Source organism: Hippopotamus amphibius, chromosome 9 (assembly GCF_030028045.1).
Source record: "Hippopotamus amphibius kiboko isolate mHipAmp2 chromosome 9, mHipAmp2.hap2, whole genome shotgun sequence".
Classification (NCBI taxonomy): Eukaryota; Metazoa; Chordata; class Mammalia; order Artiodactyla; family Hippopotamidae; genus Hippopotamus; species Hippopotamus amphibius.
The window spans coordinates 139212681-139232783 of NC_080194.1; the positions used below are offsets into that span (position 1 = coordinate 139212681).

The 20103-nt window shown below is 41.8% G+C and overlaps 2 protein-coding genes across 4 annotated transcripts in view; one reads left to right on the forward strand and one right to left on the reverse strand.

The window, feature by feature from the left end:
• Window positions 1-20089, reverse strand: part of LMTK2 (lemur tyrosine kinase 2) — a 168642-nt gene extending 148553 nt beyond the window's left edge. For 2 of the 3 annotated variants that reach the window (XM_057695466.1, XM_057695465.1), the window contains exons 1-3: window positions 20003-20089; window positions 15320-15377; window positions 10495-10582 (exon numbers count right to left, since the gene is read on the reverse strand). The gene's annotated coding sequence lies outside the window, so the exon portion shown is untranslated. The remainder of the gene's footprint in view (window positions 1-10494; window positions 10583-15319; window positions 15378-20002) is intronic. The other variant, XM_057695467.1, reaches the window with a different exon arrangement.
• LOC130829198 (oncomodulin) lies at window positions 3811-6697 on the forward strand. Its single transcript, XM_057695474.1, has 4 exons — window positions 3811-3871; window positions 4484-4616; window positions 5236-5345; window positions 6672-6697. The coding sequence occupies exons 1-4, from the start codon at window positions 3811-3813 to the stop codon at window positions 6695-6697; spliced, it is 330 nt and encodes a 109-aa protein (XP_057551457.1).
• Window positions 20090-20103: the final 14 nt, after the last annotated feature.

A 20103-nucleotide genomic window follows, 5' to 3' on the forward strand; every position in this document is an offset into this window, starting at 1 on the left:
AGTGTTTGTCCTTCTGTGTGAATCAACATTTTGACCCCCAGATCACACATGGTGGAGTTCAAGTCATCATCTTGGTTACACTGTTGATTCAGACATCACATTTACTGGGTCTCTGTTATCGTTCATTTCCACAGAAAAACAGCAAGAAAATTGGTTTAACCCATGTGTTGTTTTCATTTAAATGAGCAGATTTTTTAAAAATGTCTTCATCTCTACAGACAGCTGTAAACCCTTCCACAGAAAGGACTCAGGCAGTTTCTATGGCAACTTAATGTCAGCAACCTAATTTCTTGAGACATTTTCAGAAACTGTTTTTCTAAAGGCTGGGCAAGTGGTTGCTGGCTGGTAATCTTGTTTTCAAGTTCCTTTTTGCTGTTTTTATATATCTATTCATCAAATAATCTCCGAGCACATAACTAGGGCAGGGGTGTGCTAGGCACGGAGGCAACATCACGTGGGCAAGACAGAAACGATGCTGACCCAAGGTTTGGTCATTTAAGAGATGCTGTAGGTATATTAACACACATATGTGGCATATAGAAAAATGGTACAAATCAACTGGTTTGCAAGGCAGAAACAGAGACACAGATGTAGAGAACAAACATATGGACACAAACTGGGGAAAGTGGGGAGGGTTGGGGGGGGAATGAATTGGGAGATTGGGATTGCCACATATACATTACTAATAAGAAAAAAAAATCAACTTGTACACTTTAAATATATGCAGTTTATTGTATGTCAACTGTATCTCAATAAAAGTTCTTTAAAAAAGAGATGCTGTAGGGACACAGAAAACAAGCTTACGCTTACCAAAGGGGAAAGGGGGGAGGGATAAATTAGGAGTTTGGGATTAACATATACACACTACTATAAATAAAATAGATAAACAACAAGGACCTACTGTAGCACTGGCAACTCTACTCAATATTTTGTAATAACCTATAAGGGAAAAGAATCTGAAAAACTATATATACATATATATATACGTATACGTATATATATATATATATATATATATATATATACACATGAAGCACTTCGCTGTACACCTGAAACTAACATAACATTGTAAATCAACTGTATTTCAATTAAAAATAAAAAACCTTATAAAAATGCAAAAAAAATTGCTGTAGGTGTTCCTGAGAGAAACTGTTCATTGATGACACTAGCAAAAGTACCACAGTGTGGGTGGGGAGGTTGGGGAATATATCTGGGAGCAAACTGAAAGTGGCTGTCCAGATCGCATCCCCGGGGAAGAGTCTGAGGCCCTTCCCTAAAAAACCACTGAATAATTCTGATTGCAACACGGGATCAGTTTTGACTTTTAAAAAACTTGAATTCAGCCTCAAGAAAAGAAGCAAATCCTGTCATATGCTGCCACATGGATGAACCTTGAAGGCACTTTGCTAAGTGAAAGAAACCAGTCACAGAAAGACAAATACTGCATGATTCCACTTCTAAAGGGCATCTAAAGTAGTCTAATTCTTAAGAGACAGAAAGTAGCATGGTGGTTGACAGGTGCCGGGGGAGGGGAAATGGGGATTTCTTGGGTATAGAGTTCGGTTTTGTCAGATGAAAAAGTTCTAGAGATTTGTCGTCCAACCAAGTACATGTAGTTATCACTACTATACTGTGTGTACACTTAAAAAATGGGTAAGATGGTAAATTTTATGTTATGTGGGGTTTTTTTTATCACAATTTTTAAAAAAGAGTCTAGCACAGTGACAGCCACATAGAGACTCAATAAATGTTCGCTGAAAGTCAAAAGCAACAACAAGCAAACAAAAACCATGAGGTCTCAAGTGCTGGCCTCATATACTTTCTGCAAATTTTAGCTATGGGGTTGGGAATGCTTGGTGGTTTTCCTCCTTTTTAGTGTGTGCAATTTAAGATACAGCTGAGAGCAACATGGATGTAACTAGAGATTATCATACTAAGTGAAGTCAGAAAGAGAAAGACAAATACCATATGATATCACTTGTATGTGGGATCTAAAATATGACACAAATGAACCTGTCTATGAAACAGAAACAGAATCACAGACACAAGAACAGACTGATGGTTGCCAAGGGGTTGGGGGAGGGATGGAGTGGGAGGCTGGGGTTAGCAGATGTAAGCTTTTATATATAGAATGGAAACAACAAGGTCCTACTGTATAGCACAGAGAAGTATATTCAATATCCTATGATAAGGACTTCCCTGGTGGCGCAGTGGTTAAGAATCCACCTGCCAATGCAGGGGACATGGTTCGAGCCCTGCTCCAGGAAGATCCCACATGCCGCGGAGCAACTAAGCCCATGCCCCACAACTACTGGGCCTGCGCTCTAGAGGCTGCGAGCCACAACTATTGAGCCCACACGCTGCACCTACTGAAGCCCGCCTGCCTAAAGCCCATGCTCCGCAACAAGAGAAGCCACTGCAATAACAAGCCCGCACACTGCAATGAAGAGTAGCCCCCACTCTCCGCAACTACAGAAAGCCCACGCAGCAACATGGACCCAATGCAGCCAGTAAATAAAAAAAAGAATGTATATATATATGTATAACTGAATCACTTTGTTGTACAGCAGAAATTAACACAATATTGGAAATCAACTATACTTCAATTTAAAAAACAGATATAGGGACTTCTCTGGCAGTCCAGTGCCTAAGACTCTCTGCTTCCAATGCGGGTGAGTCTGTCAGCCCTGACTGAAGTGGCCTCACACGTCCACAGTTTCAGGGACTGAATCACTTTGTTGTACAGCCTCCAACAGCATACATCTGGCAGGGGGGCACTTTTCAGTTTACAGAGCACCCCCAGGTGTGTTTATCTCACTTCAACCACTGTCTCCTCTTTACCAGGCCTCTGGTGTCTTTACACTTCGCCAGCAGGGTTGGTTTGCAGAATTGAAACCTTAGTTAAGGTTTGTTGAGGTTTGTTTTTGAAAACTGGCTGTTCCTAGCCACATTCCCTTGAGATATAAATAGAAAAAAAAAAAGAGGTTTAATTAGTAAAGCAAGACATCTGAGCTACGTCCACCTGATCCTTGAAAAGGAAATCTAAGAGGTTCTTACTATCGTTTTTTCAATCCTATATAAGGTAGGTCAGTAAGGCAGCAAAAGCGCATCTGTGTTTTTGCTTCTTCAGTTCTTTTTCCTGATTCTTCTTGGAGGAAAATCTAAAACGGTGAGTAGCTGATGGACCTAACCAGACCCCAGACCCTCCTTTCTCACACGCACTCATATTAGGCTGGTGCTCGCTGCGCTCAGAGTCTCTTTTCCCAGGGAGTTGACACATGGATGGATTTTGATTTCCACTAGATGGGTTTCTGATGTCGATTCCCATCCTTCAGGACAGATCGCATCCCTTCCATAAAGATCTGCAAGCAGCCCAAGCTCTATCCTTGCCTAAGCAGAATTTGCAGCATCGCATTTCTCTGGCTGGTGTACTAAAATGCTATTGCATTTGTAATATGGTTTACTTCTGAATGGTTTGTAGATGCCTATGTAAGTGGTTGATGATGTAAATATAATTTTTTAAAACAAGAAAACAGAATCAAATTGTTCTTTAGGTTGTATTTTTAAATTTCATCTTTAAGTATATTCAGGAGAGGGCACGGAGACAAAGGGACTGGGATCTTTTCGGTATTTGTTTTTTATTTGAATATTCTGTCCCAGCTCTTTATACAATACTGTGTTTATCACATTGTAAAAATTTTCAACAAATATGCAGTTTCTGTGGGGCTGCGGGGATGCAGTCCCCCCAGATGTGGATGCTTCTGTCTGCTATTTACCACATCTCGTTCATTCTGTGTGAACAGGTGGAAAATGAGCATCACAGATGTCCTTAGCGCTGATGACATTGCAGCAGCCCTGCAGGAGTGCCAAGGTAAAGTGGAAACAAGGCAGGGGTGGGTTTCTCTCACGTATTCTTACCTACCGAAAAGCTACCAAAATTAAAATGTGAACTTTGCTGGAAATGCATGGGATCAGAGAAAAACTTATTGACTAGGCAACTACAATGATAGGAATATGAAATCTGAGCATATGATCACATTTCTGAAAAGTAAAAGAAACTTACTAAATGTGAAAAAAGGAATCATTGGATGCCATGTAGCCTGTTTGAATCCCATGATTGCATTTTTCCCACCAATTAGACCAGTGATGCTGGCATCTTGGACACACAGCCGGTAAAAAGGGCAGGGGAGGCACAGTAGGAGAGGAGGCGAGGGAAGGAAAGATGGGCAAAGTCAAGTGCAGGAGGAAAGCTGGGAAAGGGGAAAAGAGATGGTATCACAAAGCCATCCAGCCTTGGCTGCCTCAAAATCTCGGTCCAGTCACAGTCCTACTTTGTCTTCAAATTTTTTTTTTTTTACTAGAGCATCCCTGTCGCTCAATGACATTATGAAAAGTATTTGAATAATGTAGGTTGTCAGCTCTTTGGCCCAAAGACAGAATGCAATCCAAAGAGCATCAGAATAACCCATTCTCTGTTCTTCAGACCCGGACACGTTTGAGCCCCAAAAATTCTTCCAGACATCGGGCCTCGCCAAGATGTCAGCCAGTCAGGTGAAGGATGTTTTTCGTTTCCTAGACAACGACCAGAGTGGGTATCTGGATGAAGAAGAGCTGAAGTAAGCTTTGTCCTGAGCCCTGCTGGCACCCCGACATTGCTAGGTGGCACTGCGGTGCAGTGGGGGCCCGTCTCCTCCGTATCCCTCAAAGTCCAGCCTTGATGCTGGTTACTCAGCAGAGTCTCATGAAAGGGAAGAACATGAGTCGGTCGGCCACACATCTACCCACACAAAACACTACATGTGGGCACCGCAGGCTGCGGGTGCAAAAATTCATTAGTCTTAGGGGTCTTCTTTGGCAAATGGACTTACCAACAAAATTCTGAAAATACATTTTAAGACAAAATGCCCACCGTTAGTTTCTACAATGAAGGACACCTTTGCTTGCTAAGATTTTTTTTTTAAGTCTTTATTGAATTTGTTACAACACTGCTTCTGTTCTGTTTTGGTTGCCCCGAGGCACGTGGGATCTTAGCTCCCCAACCAGGGATGGAACCCGCACCCCCTGCATTGGAAGGCGAAGTCCTAACCACTGGACTGCCAGGGAAGTCCCTGCTTGCTAAAATCTTGACTGATTATTGCAGTTGCTGGGAACAGATGGTTTGCTTCAAGAGAAAGGGGTAAGCACAGAAGTGTGTGGATTTTCCAAACGTTCCCTTCAGTCTTTATCATCCTGCAGGTTTTTCCTCCAGAAGTTTGAGAGTGGTGCTCGAGAACTGACTGAGTCAGAAACCAAGTCCTTGATGGCAGCTGCAGACAACGATGGAGATGGGAAAATTGGGGCTGATGGTATGTTCACACCTGCACACAGCGTGAGAGACTTTAGCTCAGGCAGTGTCCGGGGTGGGGAGCTTAGGCCGTGAGATCAGAAAGATATGGGTTAAAATCCCCCTTTTTCAACCTTGCTTAGCCTCAATCTTCTCATCTGTGAAACAGAACTAAAGTGAGGATGCAAATGATCTACGTCAAGACTCTGGCATGATGCCTTGGGAGGTACCACGGGAGCTGGTCCCACTGGTCACTGTCTATGAACCAGAAAACACCCTTCACCTGGCCAGGGTACTAGCTACTTGCCTGGCCAGTTATTTGCAAGACACCCTTGATGCACCTTGAAAATAATGTAAGGAATCTCCACCAGTGGGATGTACATCTCTCTGAATAAGGGAAGGATTGACAGTCTCAAATATGTCTCATACCAAAGAGCCTACTGACTTGGGTGGGAAAGCTTTCAAGGGCTTAAACAAATACATTTTACGGGTCATTAGCCCACCAAGCAGGCAACATGAAAGAACAAATAAATCAATCATAATTTGTGCAGTCTTCTGTGTGCAGAGCCCTGTATTATTCAAATTTTAGCATAACTGCATGGCTGTGGGGATAAACATCTGAGTTTGCAATGTTGCCTCCACGCTTTTTACCTGCTTTGTGCATGTCAACTCAGGAGAACTTATGTGTGGCCCTTATAGTGCTTCTGATTAAAATGTAAAACTACTACTTTAGATCCTCATTTTAAAAACCTATTCAAAGTGATACCACCATAACTTACTACATGAGAGTTAATGCACCTTCTATAGCTAGCTCAGAAAAATATCAACAGTTTAGGTAAGGGAAGACTGATTTATTTAAACCTAGCCATGAAAGACTTCCAAATAAGCAAAGCTTACCAATAAATATAAAGCAAATCCCCAGTTTTCAATTTCAGTCTGTAGTAGCCACACATTATTATTATTATCTTTTAGTCATATAAATTTGAGGGGGTAAGGTTAGAGTTCAGTAAAGTTACTTCAAAGTCCCACTCTATTACATGTTTCCTAAATATGCAATATGTAGCTACTTAACAGAAAAAGAAAACCTCCCATTTCTGTCCTGAATTGACCAGACAAAAAGCTTAGTGAGCACAGACTGTTTGTTAGATTAGGCAGGAAGATGGAACGCTGCAGACTGGACCGCAGTCAGCAACACCTTTTCTTCCTTTTGTGCCCTGGGAGGGGGCCATGCCCCTCATCTGACAATTTTCTTCATGTCCTTTCCTCTTCAGAACTCTCATTGGCCACAGCACTTCTGTAAAGTACCAAGCCATCCCCACTGACCCTGTTCTCACCTCTTCTGTTCTAGAATTCCAGGAAATGGTACATTCTTAAAGGGCCCAGACTATGGAGATAGAATCAGCTGGAAGGCCTCCAAAGCCCCAGGAACTGGGATACCCCACATCCTCCCCCTAATTTATTTACTAATTTCCCCCGAAATGCTTCTGCGATTTGCCCATTGTTTTAGTGAGGTCATAAGACAGTCATCAATGACTTTTTGGTGGCGGGTTTGACCTGATGACTCCTGTAAGACAGTCAGCAGACAAAAATGCCTTTAAAAAAATCATCCAATAAAGACACCTTTCTCATCATGTGCTGATGTGTGGGTGTGGTTTTTTCCTCTGTGAGGTAGAGGCATGAAAGCAAATTGGAGACCGAGGGCTTTTAGGAAGAATTCTGGTCTTACTGAGCATCAGGCTAGGATTTTCTCAGAAATTTATCTGAGTCTGAAATGCCTATGAACAGATTTTAGCCAGCGGAAAGTCACGCTTCCTTATGTGTTTTCTGCTGCTGGGTGTTAGGTTGCCGTAAACGAGACTTAAAGTAAACAGTACAAGATAGAAAAAAGTGCAAGGCTGTGGTGGCCCTAATGCTAAAGAGACTTGCTATGCTGGCTGAGACAAGCAGACATATTTTCAGGCTTCTTTTTTTCTTAGAAAAACAAGCTATCAGAGACTTGCCAGCTCTGACCCAATCTCCTGCCTCCCCTCCTCCCCCCACCCCTTCCCCCACCCCCTTCTCCGTACCCCTCTCCCCTTTCTCAGCCACTATTTTCCTGGCTCTTATTTGATACCACCTGAGCCAATTACACCCAGAATTGCCCGAACATTGAGGCGAGGCTCGGGGTCCCATTACAGGACTTTCATTAGGGCGGGGCAATCTCAAGCCAGGAAATTCTCATTAGGCTGATTTCCAGGTGGCAGGTTCGAGCTGTTCTCTTGGGCTGACCCTGGGCTTGAGGAGTCCTGGGAGGAACCCAAGGCATCTTCCCATTTAAAACCTCGCACTTTTTATCCCAACACCCAAGTTCACAGCGCTCTGGCCTCTCCTGGGTTTGCTGACATCCTGCTAAGTAGCTTAACAACTCTGAACTCCTGTTTTGTGGAAGGTTGTGGGAGAGCAGCTTTTCAAAGTGTGGCACATGTATTACAGGGGGGCCTCAAGATGATTTTAGGACAGGAGTCAACATTGTTAAATTTGATAACAGTGTATTTTAATAGGAGTCAGGAAAATAAAAGCAGCACAAAGCTGATTTCAATATTGCTGCTTTAGAATGATGCTATTAGACATTTGAAAGTGTACTGATTTGAAGAATATTAAGTCATGTTGAAGGGACAAAACCCATAAAGGTCATTTTCAGATGAGAAACCGGGAGAATCCAGCCTGAAAATGAAGCACTCTTTTGGAAGGGCCAAAGAGTGGAGCTGTGTCACTTCACGGCCATCTCTCTCTCTCTCTCTCTCTCATCCCCTCCGCCGGGTACACACCTGCGCCCTCATGTTCTCCTCATCCCCCAGCCATCCTGGCAGGAATCAGGCTAGCTCCTCCCCACCTCTAGCTTCCCTGGGTGTATGACAGAGTCTCCCAGGAACCAGCAAGGGGGCCTTCCGGGCCAAAACTGATGACCTAAGAGCCCTGATTCCTAAAACAATCCACATGTTGCGTTCACCGCCGCACCACGTGGACACTCTGATCCTCCTGATATTTCTGTTCACTCCATTGGCCCTTCCCAGCTAAGGATTCTTCATCCCAACAACAGTTCTGAAGGGGGAACCCTTTAAATAACTCAACGTGATCCTGTAGCCCTCTTTCCACGGGGCTCTAGCCGCCATACACCTCGGACAAACAATGTGAATGATGACGCTTTTTAAATAATGGTCATGAGCTTTTAATTGACCAAGCAACCCATCACCCATCAGAGCAGCAAAGGCAGCCTCACCCCATCTAGGTAAAGATTGTGGGTTTCTCTTATTTCTCTCCTGTCACTCAAGAGGGCATCTGTATGGGAATAATCACTGGAGGGGTTGTTTGGAGCACCCAGGGGACACTGTGGCATCGGGTCGTACTGATGTTCTGAACATCTTGGGGAAATTGCTTAGAGGACGATATATACAAAAGGATAAATTGCCACATGTTTTCCATACATAGAATGGTGGTCAGTTATTCATGAACTGTGTTGATTCTATGGTTTCAAAAGTATAATTCAAATTATTTTTGCCCATTTCAATTGCGTGACCTTTCATTCTTCTAATCCAGTCTTAGGAACCTAATTTCAGAGTCTCTGTCAATATATATTAACTAGCAGTCAAAAGGAGCCATCTCTCTTTATTTAACACTCAAAAAGTGTCAGCTGGTAATCCTTAAATGAAACAATATTTTGAGGTCTTTCTTCAAACCAAGTTTTAATTATGCTGTTTGGATCTGGGATGTTTGGGGGAGGGAGCGAGTGTTCTACTCTGAATGCAGGTAACAGCAACTCTGGGCATTTGGACGTATTTGTGAATTAGCACTTTTTATTTTGGGGGTTATTTTTCAAAGTTGAAGTTTTGTAGAAACATTAGCATTTCCAAATTTTACTGGTAAGTATAATTTGAAAACAAAAAATGTTTTCAAAAATTTCCCTAGTTTAGTCGTCATGTAAATATCATACAAAGCAACTCATTTTTAAATGGGTCCTGTTTAATATGTGCCTCGTGGAAAAAAAAAACAGTGAAAGGATGTATACCAAAATGTTATATCTCCACTGTCAGAATTACAGAACAACGAGATGGGCCTGGAGGCTTTTCAAATGGGGGAGCATGGTAACTAGAGAAAATGAAAAACAGACATGCAGAATTTACCCAATCAACCCACTTCAAGAAAGCATGTTCTCAGCAGCAGAATGATGTTATTTTCACTTTGAAACAAGGGCCTAGATTGCCTAGCAGGTCACAGAACTGAAAAACCTGGTGTCTGTTATTTTTCCTAATTGCTAATAAAATAGGGTGGCTTTAATTTGGACTGTTTTTACTTAACTATAATTTTAGTTTATAGTTTGGTAGTTTATAAGTTAACGGAACATGATCTCAAAGTCAGCTTTGTGAATGTGCTTAACTGTTGAAACTAATGAAAATTATTAAAATGCTTCAAACATTATTTAGTATTTTGTTTCAGCCTTTCCACATTATGAAATACACAATTTTTTTAACATATAGGTTTTTGCAGTTCTTTCCAGCTCAAACACAAAGTGTAGCAAAACGGCGAAGATGTGAAATATTTGTCTAGTTGTTTAGGTTTACAAGCTACACAGTTAATTCTATGTAACAGCTGCAGTTTAATTTTGTGTAATGAGTGCCCGGGAATCTGATTTCAAGCAAAAACCTATCTTACATCTCTTCTACTAATGTTAAGGTATGGCATTACTCTGCAAACACTTAAGAAGACAGATGAAACTGGAATCACCAGGATCGTTTCCACCTGGCCTGTTAATTTATTCACTGGAAAGGCTATTATTTACATAATGTTTTAACTGGTTTCAAAAAGTCGACTTTTTTTTGGAAGGGGGTGGGTTTTGACATCATTTTCTTAGAGTTTCTACGATGAATGTAGATGGATTCACATCTTAAATTACAAAGGGTTTCAAACATACATCTGAGACTACACAGAGATGCAGCAAACATCTGCATACCTACTGCCTCACTATATCAAACCTTGGCAGGAACTACCTTGTGGCTTTGTAATATGTCAGCTTGCTTAGGCTGTAGGTATCTGGTTAGGGTGGGCCACAGGAGACATCTTGCCTGGGATTTGGAAGGTGGGAGTGAAGCTGCCATGGTATGGATGCTTTGGAGGTCAGAGCGGTGGTAGCTTACCTGCTGGTTCCCCTCCTTGGTGTGGGGCCCTGCTTCTGCTCCCAGCTCCAGGTGCGTTTCCTTCTGTGACAAAGGACACCAGCCTTTCCTGGAGGACGTCAGAGTTGGGAGCAGTGAGAGACTGACATGAGTTCCAGTCTGTCCCCAAGGGTTCCAGTTTGTCCTCACTCTCCCCCTCTTTACACCCATCTTCCCTTCCTGCCTGTCTGCTCTGCAGACTTCAAGCTTCAGCATCAGATGAAGGCAACAGCCTTATAGAGACTATTGAACCAGCCCTCACAAGCGCATAGTACCTGTAATATATACATTTATATACATCACTGTATATGATTACATAATTGCATAATACCTGTAATTCATATCCAAAAAATTACATGATAGATAATACACATATATATAAATATATATTTTCTAGATGGTTCTTATTCTCCAACTAAACACTGATTTTTTTCATTTTTTAATAAAAATAATCACATTTTGGAAGATCCTTTACAGGTGATTACAGGAGAAGATGGAGATTGAGGACAATATTAACTGCAGGAGAGAGATGTACCCTCACGATGAAGGTCACCTCTGAATGACACAGTCTCTGGGCTCTAAGTCAACAGAGAAATGATCAGTTACTTGACTCATGGGTCTGTTATTTCTGCCAACAGAGCAGGAGGAAGTGGCTCTTTGTACAGGTGGCCTTAGAGGTGTGCATCACAACCAGACCTCTACCCAGTAGCTTCCTCTTGGAGCTCAGTACTGAGATGAGTATAGGGAGGACACAGACTCACTAGAATGTCTGATCAACCTGTGACCCGAGCTCTGCACAGCATGCGGCAGACAGAACTATGAAGGAGGAAAGTCTGTTTCTCCATCCTCCCTGTTCCTACTTCCATAACTGGAACATCAACACACTGACCCTGTGCCCTTTAAGGCAGGCACTGCGCTGGACGATGGGAACGAGATGATGACTCCAATTGGGTCTGACCATCGACAAGCTCACTTCTTGTTAGCAGGGAGACAGACATATGTCTAGAACCTCCCTCCCTGGAACTGTGCCTACATCTCATTTCCTTGGAATTTGGAGTTCACAAAATCTTCTTTTTTTCAGCTTTCTTGAGGTATAATTGATATTTAAAATTGTGATATATTTAAAGTGTAGAACATGGTGATTTTATACATGCATGCTTTGTGAACAGATTCCCACCATCAAGTTAAGAAACACATCCATAGCCTCATATATTTACTTTTTTTTTTAATGAAAACACTAATTTTACTTTGTTAGCAAATTTCAATTATACAATACAGCGTTATCAACTATAGTCACCATGTTTACATTAGATCCTCAGACCTTATTCATCTTATAACTTAAAGTTTGTACCCTTTTACCAGCCTCTCCCTATTTCCCTCACCACCACACCCCAGTCTCTGGCAACCATCAGTTTTCTACTCTCTGTTCCTATGAGTTCCACTTATTTTTTTTTTTTTTTAAGTTTCCATACATAAGTGATACCACACACTATCTTTCTCTGTCTGGCTTATTTCACCTACCATAATGCCCTCCAGGTTCATCCACGTTGTTGCAAGTGGCAGGATTTCCTTCTTTCTTGTGGCTGAATAATATTCTATTGTGTACATACATGCCACATTTTGTTTATTCGTCCATCCATCAGCAGACACTTAGGTTGCTTCCATACCTTGGATATTGTGAATTGTTCTGCAGTGAACATGTGGAGTACAGATATTTCTTCTAGATGATTTCATTTCCTTTGGATACATACAAGTGGAATGGCTGGATCACATCAGTTCTATTTTTGATTTTTTGAGGAACCTCCATACTGTTTTCCGTAGTGGCTGCACCAATTTACATTTCCACTCATAGTGCACCAGCATTCCTTTTTCTCCACATCCTGGCCAGCATTTATTATCTCTTGTCTTTTTGAAAATAAACCTAACTGGTGTTAGGTGATATCTTATTGTGCTTTTGATTTGTATTTCCTTGATTAGTGATGTTGAGTATATTTTCATGTACCTGTTGGATGTCTTCTTTGGAAAGATGTCTATTCAGATCCTTCGCCCATTTTTTGTTTTCTATTGTGTTGTATTAATTCATCAGTATTTTGGATATTAGCCCCTTATCAGATGTGTGGTTTGCAAATATTTCCCTCCATTCCATATGTTGACTTTTCATTTTATTTATGGTTTCCTTTGCTGTGCAGAAGCTTTTTAGTTTGATGTAGTCTCACTAATTTTTTTTTTTTGCCTTCACTTTCACTTCTGATGTCAAATCCAAAACAATCACTGCCAGGACCACTGTCAAGGAACTTATCCACTGCGTTTTTCTAGTAGTTTTACTGTTTCAGCTTTTAAGCTCGTCTTTAATCCATTTTGAGTTGATTTGTGTGTATTGTTTAAAATAGAGATCCACATACATGGGTTTACTTCTGGTCTCTCTGTTCTGCTCTACTGATCTATGTGTCTATTTTTATGACAATACCATACTGTTTTTATCCCTATAGCCTTGTAGTATAGTTTAAAATAAGGAAATGTGATGCCTCCAGCTTTGTTCTTCTTTCTCAAGATTGCTTTGGCTATTTGGGGTCTTCTCTGGTTCCATGTGAATTTTAGGATTTCTTTTCCTATATCTATGAAAAATGCCATTAGAATTTTTATAAGAATTGCACTGTATCTGTAGGTCACTTTGGTAGTATGGACATTTTAGTATTGATTCTTACAATCCACAGACACAGAGTATCTTTCCATTTGTTTCGTCTTCTTCAATTTCTTTCATCAATGTTTTATAATTTTAAGTGCACAGATCTTTCACCTCAGTTAAATTTATTCCTAAGTAGTTTATTCTTTTTGATAGTATTGTAAATAGGATTGTTTTCTTAATTTCACTTTCTAATATTTTATTGTTAGTGTATAGAAACACAGCTGATTTTTGTGTTATATCCTGCAACTTTACTGAATCTGTTTATTCTAACAGGTTTTTGATGGAGTCTTTAAGGTTTTCTTTATATACGATCATGTCCTCTGCAACAGAGACAATTTTACTTCTTCCTTTATGACTTGGATGCCTTTTCATTTCTTTTTGTTGCCTAATTGCTCAGGCTAGGACCTCCAGTACTATGTTGAATAAAAGTGATTAGAGTAGGCATCCTTGTCTTGTTCCTGATCTTAAGGGAAAAGCTTTCAGCTTTTCACTCTTGAGCATGATATTAGCTGTGGTTTTACCATTTATGGCCTTTATTATGCTGAGGTACATTCCTCCTATATCCAGTTTTTTTGCTGGGAGTTTTTATCATAAAAGGATGCTGAATTTTGTCAAACACTTTTTTCTCCATCTATTGAGATGATTATATGACTTTTATCCTTCATTATGTTAATGTGGTACATCATACTGATTTGTGGATGCTGAACCATTCTTGCCTCCCTGCAATAAATTCCACTTGATCATGGTGTATGTTCCTTTTAATGTACTATTGAATTCAGTTTGCTAACATTTTGTTGAGGGTTTTTTGCATCTATGTCCGTCAGGGATATTGGCCTGTCATTTTCTTTTCTTGTAGTATCTTTTTCTGACTTTGATGTCAGGATAATGCTGGCTTTGTAAAATGAGTTTAGAAGTGTTTCCTCCTCTTCTATTTTTTGGAAGAGTTTGAGAGGATTGGTCTTAATTGTTTGAATGTTTGGTAGCATTCACCAGTGAAGCCATCTGGTCCTGAACTTTGTTATTGGGAGGTTTTGATTACTAATTCAACCTCCAAATTAGTAATTAGTTCAGATTTTCTATTTCTTCATGGTTCAGTCTTGGTAGGCTGTTTATTTCTAGTGACATCCATTTCTTCTAGGTTATATAATTTGTTAGTGTATAATCATTCATAGTAGTTTCTTATGATCCTTAGTACTTCTGCACTATCAGTTGTAATGTCTTCTTTCATTTCTGACTTTGAGTCCTCCCTCTTTTCCTTAGTTAAGCTAACAGTTTGTCAATCTTGTTCATCTTTTCAAAAAAAACAGCTCTTAGTTACACTGATGTATTCTATTCTCTTTTTAGTATCTATTTATTTTCAAACTGACCTGTTATTTCCTTCCTTCTACTAAATTTGGGGTTAGTTTGTTCTTTTTCTAGTTCCTTGAGGTTTAAAGTGAAATTGTTTGAGATCTTTTTGTTTTTATTGCAGGCATTTATTGCTATAATCTTCCCTCTTGGGACTGCTTTTGTTGCATCCAGTAAGTTTTGGTATGGTATGTTTCCATTGTCATTTGTCTCAAGATTTTTTAAATTTCCCTTTTGATTTCTTCTTTGATCTATTGGTTCTTCAAAAGCATGTTGTTTAATCTCCACATATCTGTGAATTTTCCAGTATTCTTCTTGTAATTGATTTCTAGTTTCATACCATTTGACATTGGAAAAGATGCTTGATATGATTACAATCATCTTAAATTTATTAAAACTTATTTTGTGGTGTAATATACGAGGGTGAGTCAAAAATTATCCGCACTCTGGCTGTAGAACTTATTTTAATTAACTTTTAGAAAAAACAAATACATGGGCTTCCTTGGTGGCACAGTGGTTAAGAATCTGCCTGCCAATGCAGGGGACAAGGCTTGGGTTAGATCCCTGGTCTGGGAAGATCCCACATGCCGCGGTGCAACTAAGCCCATGTGCCACAACTACTGAGCTTGTACTCTAGAGCCTGAGAGCCACAACTACTGAGCCTGTGTGCCATAACGACTGAAGCCCGTGTGCCTAAGAGCCTGTGCTCCACAACAAGAGAAGTCACCACAATGAGAAGCCTGCCCACCACAACAAAGAGTAACCCATGCTCACCGTAACTAGAGAAAAGCCCCCATGCAGCAACAAAGATCCAATGCAGCCAATATATAAACTAAAAAAAAAGAAAAAAGAAAAGAGAAATACATCATTTTTGGACATAATCTCCTTGATTTTCAATACACTTTGTCCATCTGTCAACAAGCTTTCGTATTCCCTCATTAAAATATGTTTTAGGTTCAGCTGTAAGCCACAAATGCACCACTGTCTTCACTTCTTCATCAGAAGTGAATCTTTGTCCTTGTTTCAGGGGACCAAACAGGGGCTGCTTTCAGGGGACCAAACAGGTGAAAGTCTGATGGAGCAAGATCAAGACTATAGATCACCTTCTTTGAGACAAAACACCTCCTCCATACTACATACAAAGTCTTCGATAAATAATGGCACCAGTTACACCCTCAGACCACAAAAAACAAATCACTGCACGCTGCTCTTCTTTCATGCAAGTCACAAGTGGGGCATCCATTTTTGCTCGCACCGCAGTTACAAGTGAACTGATGTGACACGTTCATACCTGCACAGTAGTTGACTGGGGAGAGAGTAGCCTTGAATAAAAAGCGCTGATAAGACAGTGCAGCCTATAGAAGTTTTAATATAACTGCAGTGTGGATAATTTTTGACTCACCCTCATATGATCTGTCCTGGAAAATGTTTCATGTGTGCTTGAGAAGAATGGGTATTCTGCTGCTGTTGAAAGGAATGTTCTGTGTATGTCTGTTAGGGCCATTCTGTCTAACATGTAGTTTAAGTCCAACGTTTCCTTATTAATATTCTATCAGGATACAGGACAGTGAAATTCATCCAGAGAAGCCTACTCCCTCTGCACTGAGCCCAGGCATATAGCCTGGGGAGGTGCTCTTAAACCTATTTAGAAACTGCTTTTTGTTTGCTATGGTGCTGTGGGACTTGTGAATGTAAGCCCCGTTGGCTATCAAAGCCAGGTAACTTGGGGGCCCATCCCTTGGGTGGCAGCTATAAATGTTGGGGCACTAGGTGTGTGGACAAGCTCCTTCCAGGGAGATACTGGTGACTTGGTTTTATTGTTGGAGTGAACCAGTGGGAAAGTCAGGGAAAGTATCCATCAGTTATTTGGGGCTTCAAGGAGGGTCACAGCCAGCCTTTAGATGAGTGCTAAATGAGATGACTCTCAGACAGCAGCTTGTAAAATATGCAGTCAAATCCCTTCCAGGGATATTACTCAGCCATAAAAAGGAATGAAACTGAGTTATCTGTAGTGAGGTGGATGGACCTAGAGTCTGTCATACAGAGTGAAGTAAGTCAGAAAGAGAAAAACAAATACTGTATGCTAACACATATATGTGGAATATACAAAAATGGTACTGATTAATATAGTGGCAGTGCAGGAATAGAGATGCAGATGTAGAGAATGGACTTGAGGACACAGTGAGGGAAGGGGAAGCTGGGACGAAGTGAGAGAGTAGCACTGACATATACACTACTAAATGTAAAATAGATGGCTAGTGGGAAGCTGCTGCAGAGCACAAGGAGAGCAGTTTGATGCTTTGTGACAACCTAAAAGGGTGGGATAGGGATGGTGGGAGGGACGCTCAGCAGGGAGGGGGTATGGGGATATCTGTGTACATACAGCTGATTCACTTTGTTGAACAGCAGAAACTAACATAACATTGTAATTATACTTCGATAAAGATGAAAAAAACAAAACAAAACAAATCCCTTTCAGGGAAAGACTGACAGGCATTTTTGTTTGCTCCCTCTGCACTGAGCCTTCGGGAAACAACCATTGCGAGTGCTCATGTGCCCATTAAGAAGTGCTCTTTTGCTTGCTATAGTCCGGTGTGTCTGGTGGGTGCAAATCCCACTGGACTTGAGAGTCAAGTGTTTTCGGGGACTGGCCCTCAGGGAAAGTCTTAAAAGTTAAGTTTTAAAAGACTATTAAGACTCTTAAAAGAGGTGCTAGATGTGCAGTCCAAACCCTTCACTCCTCAAGGAGAAGCTAGGAGTTGGGAATTCCCTCCCAATTGTATGGTGCTGTGCAAGAGATGGGGCTTATGGCGAAAGTGTGTCTCAGCCTTTCCTACCCATTTTGTGTGGGTATTTTCTCATTCACGTCATGTGTGGGAGTCATTCAGCTAGTTTCTGGATTTCTCTCTGATGAAATTACTCTGTGTGTAGCTGTACATTTGGTGCATTTGTGGGAGGAGGGAAGTTCAGGAGCCTCCTACGTTTCCATCTTGGTCTCCCCTTCTGAGTTCACAAATTCTCTGTGCAAAGGATCTACTTTTCTATTTCTATAACTGGACTTAGTTTTGAATCCCCATCATGCTGGGTGACAGAATCATAATTCAGGACAATGTCAGGCATTAGCCTCCTCCTCACCCTTCTTTCCCTGGTTGGAGAGAAGGGGTGGTACTCCGAGGCCCTTCATGGGAAGGAGTATCTGGTGCTCAGTCCATGTGAGTGACTACTGAGTCATCCTCATTCCTCTCTAGTCTTGTGGCCTTCAGCGGTGGGTCCACCTAGGCCACAGCTAGCTTCTCTTTGTTCTCATCTTATGGCTTCTCAGGTCTGGCTTTCTCTGAATTACTTCTGTGCACAAGTAAAACATTTGGTTGCTTCCTGCATCAAAGTAGCACTTATCACCTAGACACTCATGTGGCCATGGCTACCCTACTGTTGCTGCATCATGCTGGACACTGAGCAGAACTGTGCAAGGCTTGCCACCTCCCCAGCTCCACAGGGAACAAGGTATACGTCCACATCCTCACTCCTCTGAGATCTCCACACACATCTCAGTGTCTGTCATCATTACTCCTCCCACCTCACACCCATGCACACCCTAGGACTGTGAGAGAGGGGGATGCATCACTATCTAAGCTTTCCAGCTTCCTTGGCTTTTGAAACCTAAAAGCATTTTGATTTCTGTTTTTTTTTTCTTGTTTGTTCTTATATCATCTCTCTCCTGTGGCAATTAATGCAACTGATTGAGCAGGACACAGAAGGCAAAGTAATCAAGGAAGTAGAGGCATGCTGGGGAGAATGCTATAATGCTACAAAATGTTATCTCACCACATTTATATAATACTTTGCACTTTACAAAGTACTTTAGTTTTTATCATCTAATGTAATATTTGCAATAACCCTTTGAGGCAGGTATTAATATCATTTTTCAGAGGAGGAAACTGATGTCAAAGAAGTGATTAGTTGAAGGTCATAAAACTGGCAAGTGACAAAACCAGAACTAAAATTCAGGTGTTCCAACCTGGGGTTCTTTCAACTACTCTTCCAACAACATTTGCTCTGAGACAGAGGAAAGAATTCTTTAACCTGAAGTTTTCAAATTATGCTCCCTGGAGCCCCCGGGTCCTGTGCAGGTGCTTTAGGGTCCCCCAGGAAAGCAGAGATGGGGGTGGGGGTAGCTGCTGGAAAAGGCCAGAGGAAGATATTCTTAAGTTTCAATCCTACAACTAGGGCTGTCATTCAACCACGGTAGCTCTGTGTCTATTTCACATATTAGAAGTTCCCATAGACTTCGCGGGGGATAAACAGGGGAGAAGAGATCTTGCTTACCTTAAATTTCTCTTAAAATTATTACTGTCAAAACAAGTCTTTGTAACATAAGAATGTTGTGAGCTAAAGCGAGCTAGTTGGAGCAGTCTTTCAAGAGCAAGTAACGATAGTAACCTTTTGTTAAATAATGATTAAGGGCCGGGAACGACTATACATACAATCATAGTCCCACTTAATTCTTTTTTTTCTTTTGCCCTCTTTGGCTGCACAGCACTGCTTGCAGGATCTTAGTCCCCTGATCAGGGACTGAAACCGGGCCGTAGCAGTGAGAGTGCCGAGTCCTAATCACTGGACCGCCAGGGAATTCCCACCCATTTAATTCTTAAAGTGAAATTCCTGCTAGAAAAGTATTTACTATTAGTTATTTTACATATAAGGCACAGAGACTTGAGAAAGGTTATGTAATCAGTCCAAGGACTGACACCTAGGGAGTGACCGAGCTAGAATAAGTCCCCAGGTCTGTCTCCTGTCCAAATTCCAATACCGCCTCCCTAGACGTGAAGGTCTATTCTGCCAGGCTGGGTAAGAAGTCCTACTTCCAAACCTAACCTGACCTGTGACAGAGAAAACAACCTAAACTAAGGTCTTGAGTTTGGCTTTAACTCCAAGTGCCAGGAGTCACGACCCGTTCCAACCGCCACAATCCACAGGCCTCAAAAGCTAGCGAATCCCAGAAGCGGGAAGGGCGCTGCCCCGCGCTCCAAGGTCTGGGCCTGGGCATCGGGGGAAGGATCGCCAGGCCCGGGTCAGCCTCGGCCGCGCACTGCGCCTCGCTGGCTGCAGCTACCTGCCTCCCTCGCGGCGCAAAGGCCATTTGGTTTGATCTAGCGGTCTCTCACCCGAGGTCTCTCAAACAGGGATCAGAAAAGGCCCATACATGCCCAGAGGGAGCCCGCTGACGACGGACACCGGCCAGCCGCCTGGCTGTGAATCCACGGCCGCCCCTGACGTAGGGGCTTCCTTCGCATCTTCACCCTCCCTTCTACAGAAAACTCTGCCCGTTTCATTTTTCTGTAAACACGCAACCCTCGCCTTCGGCCAGGACAAAAATCTGAGAACTAAAAAAAAAAAAACAAAAACAAAAAACGATTTCACCCTCAACCTCACTCGCATAGGATAAGAAGCACCTACCCAGGACACAAACGGGAACGAACCCACGCGGGCGCGCCGGGAGGGGACCCTGGGCCGCTGAGGCTTCTTCCGGGCCGACAGCAACTACTTCCGGGGCGACG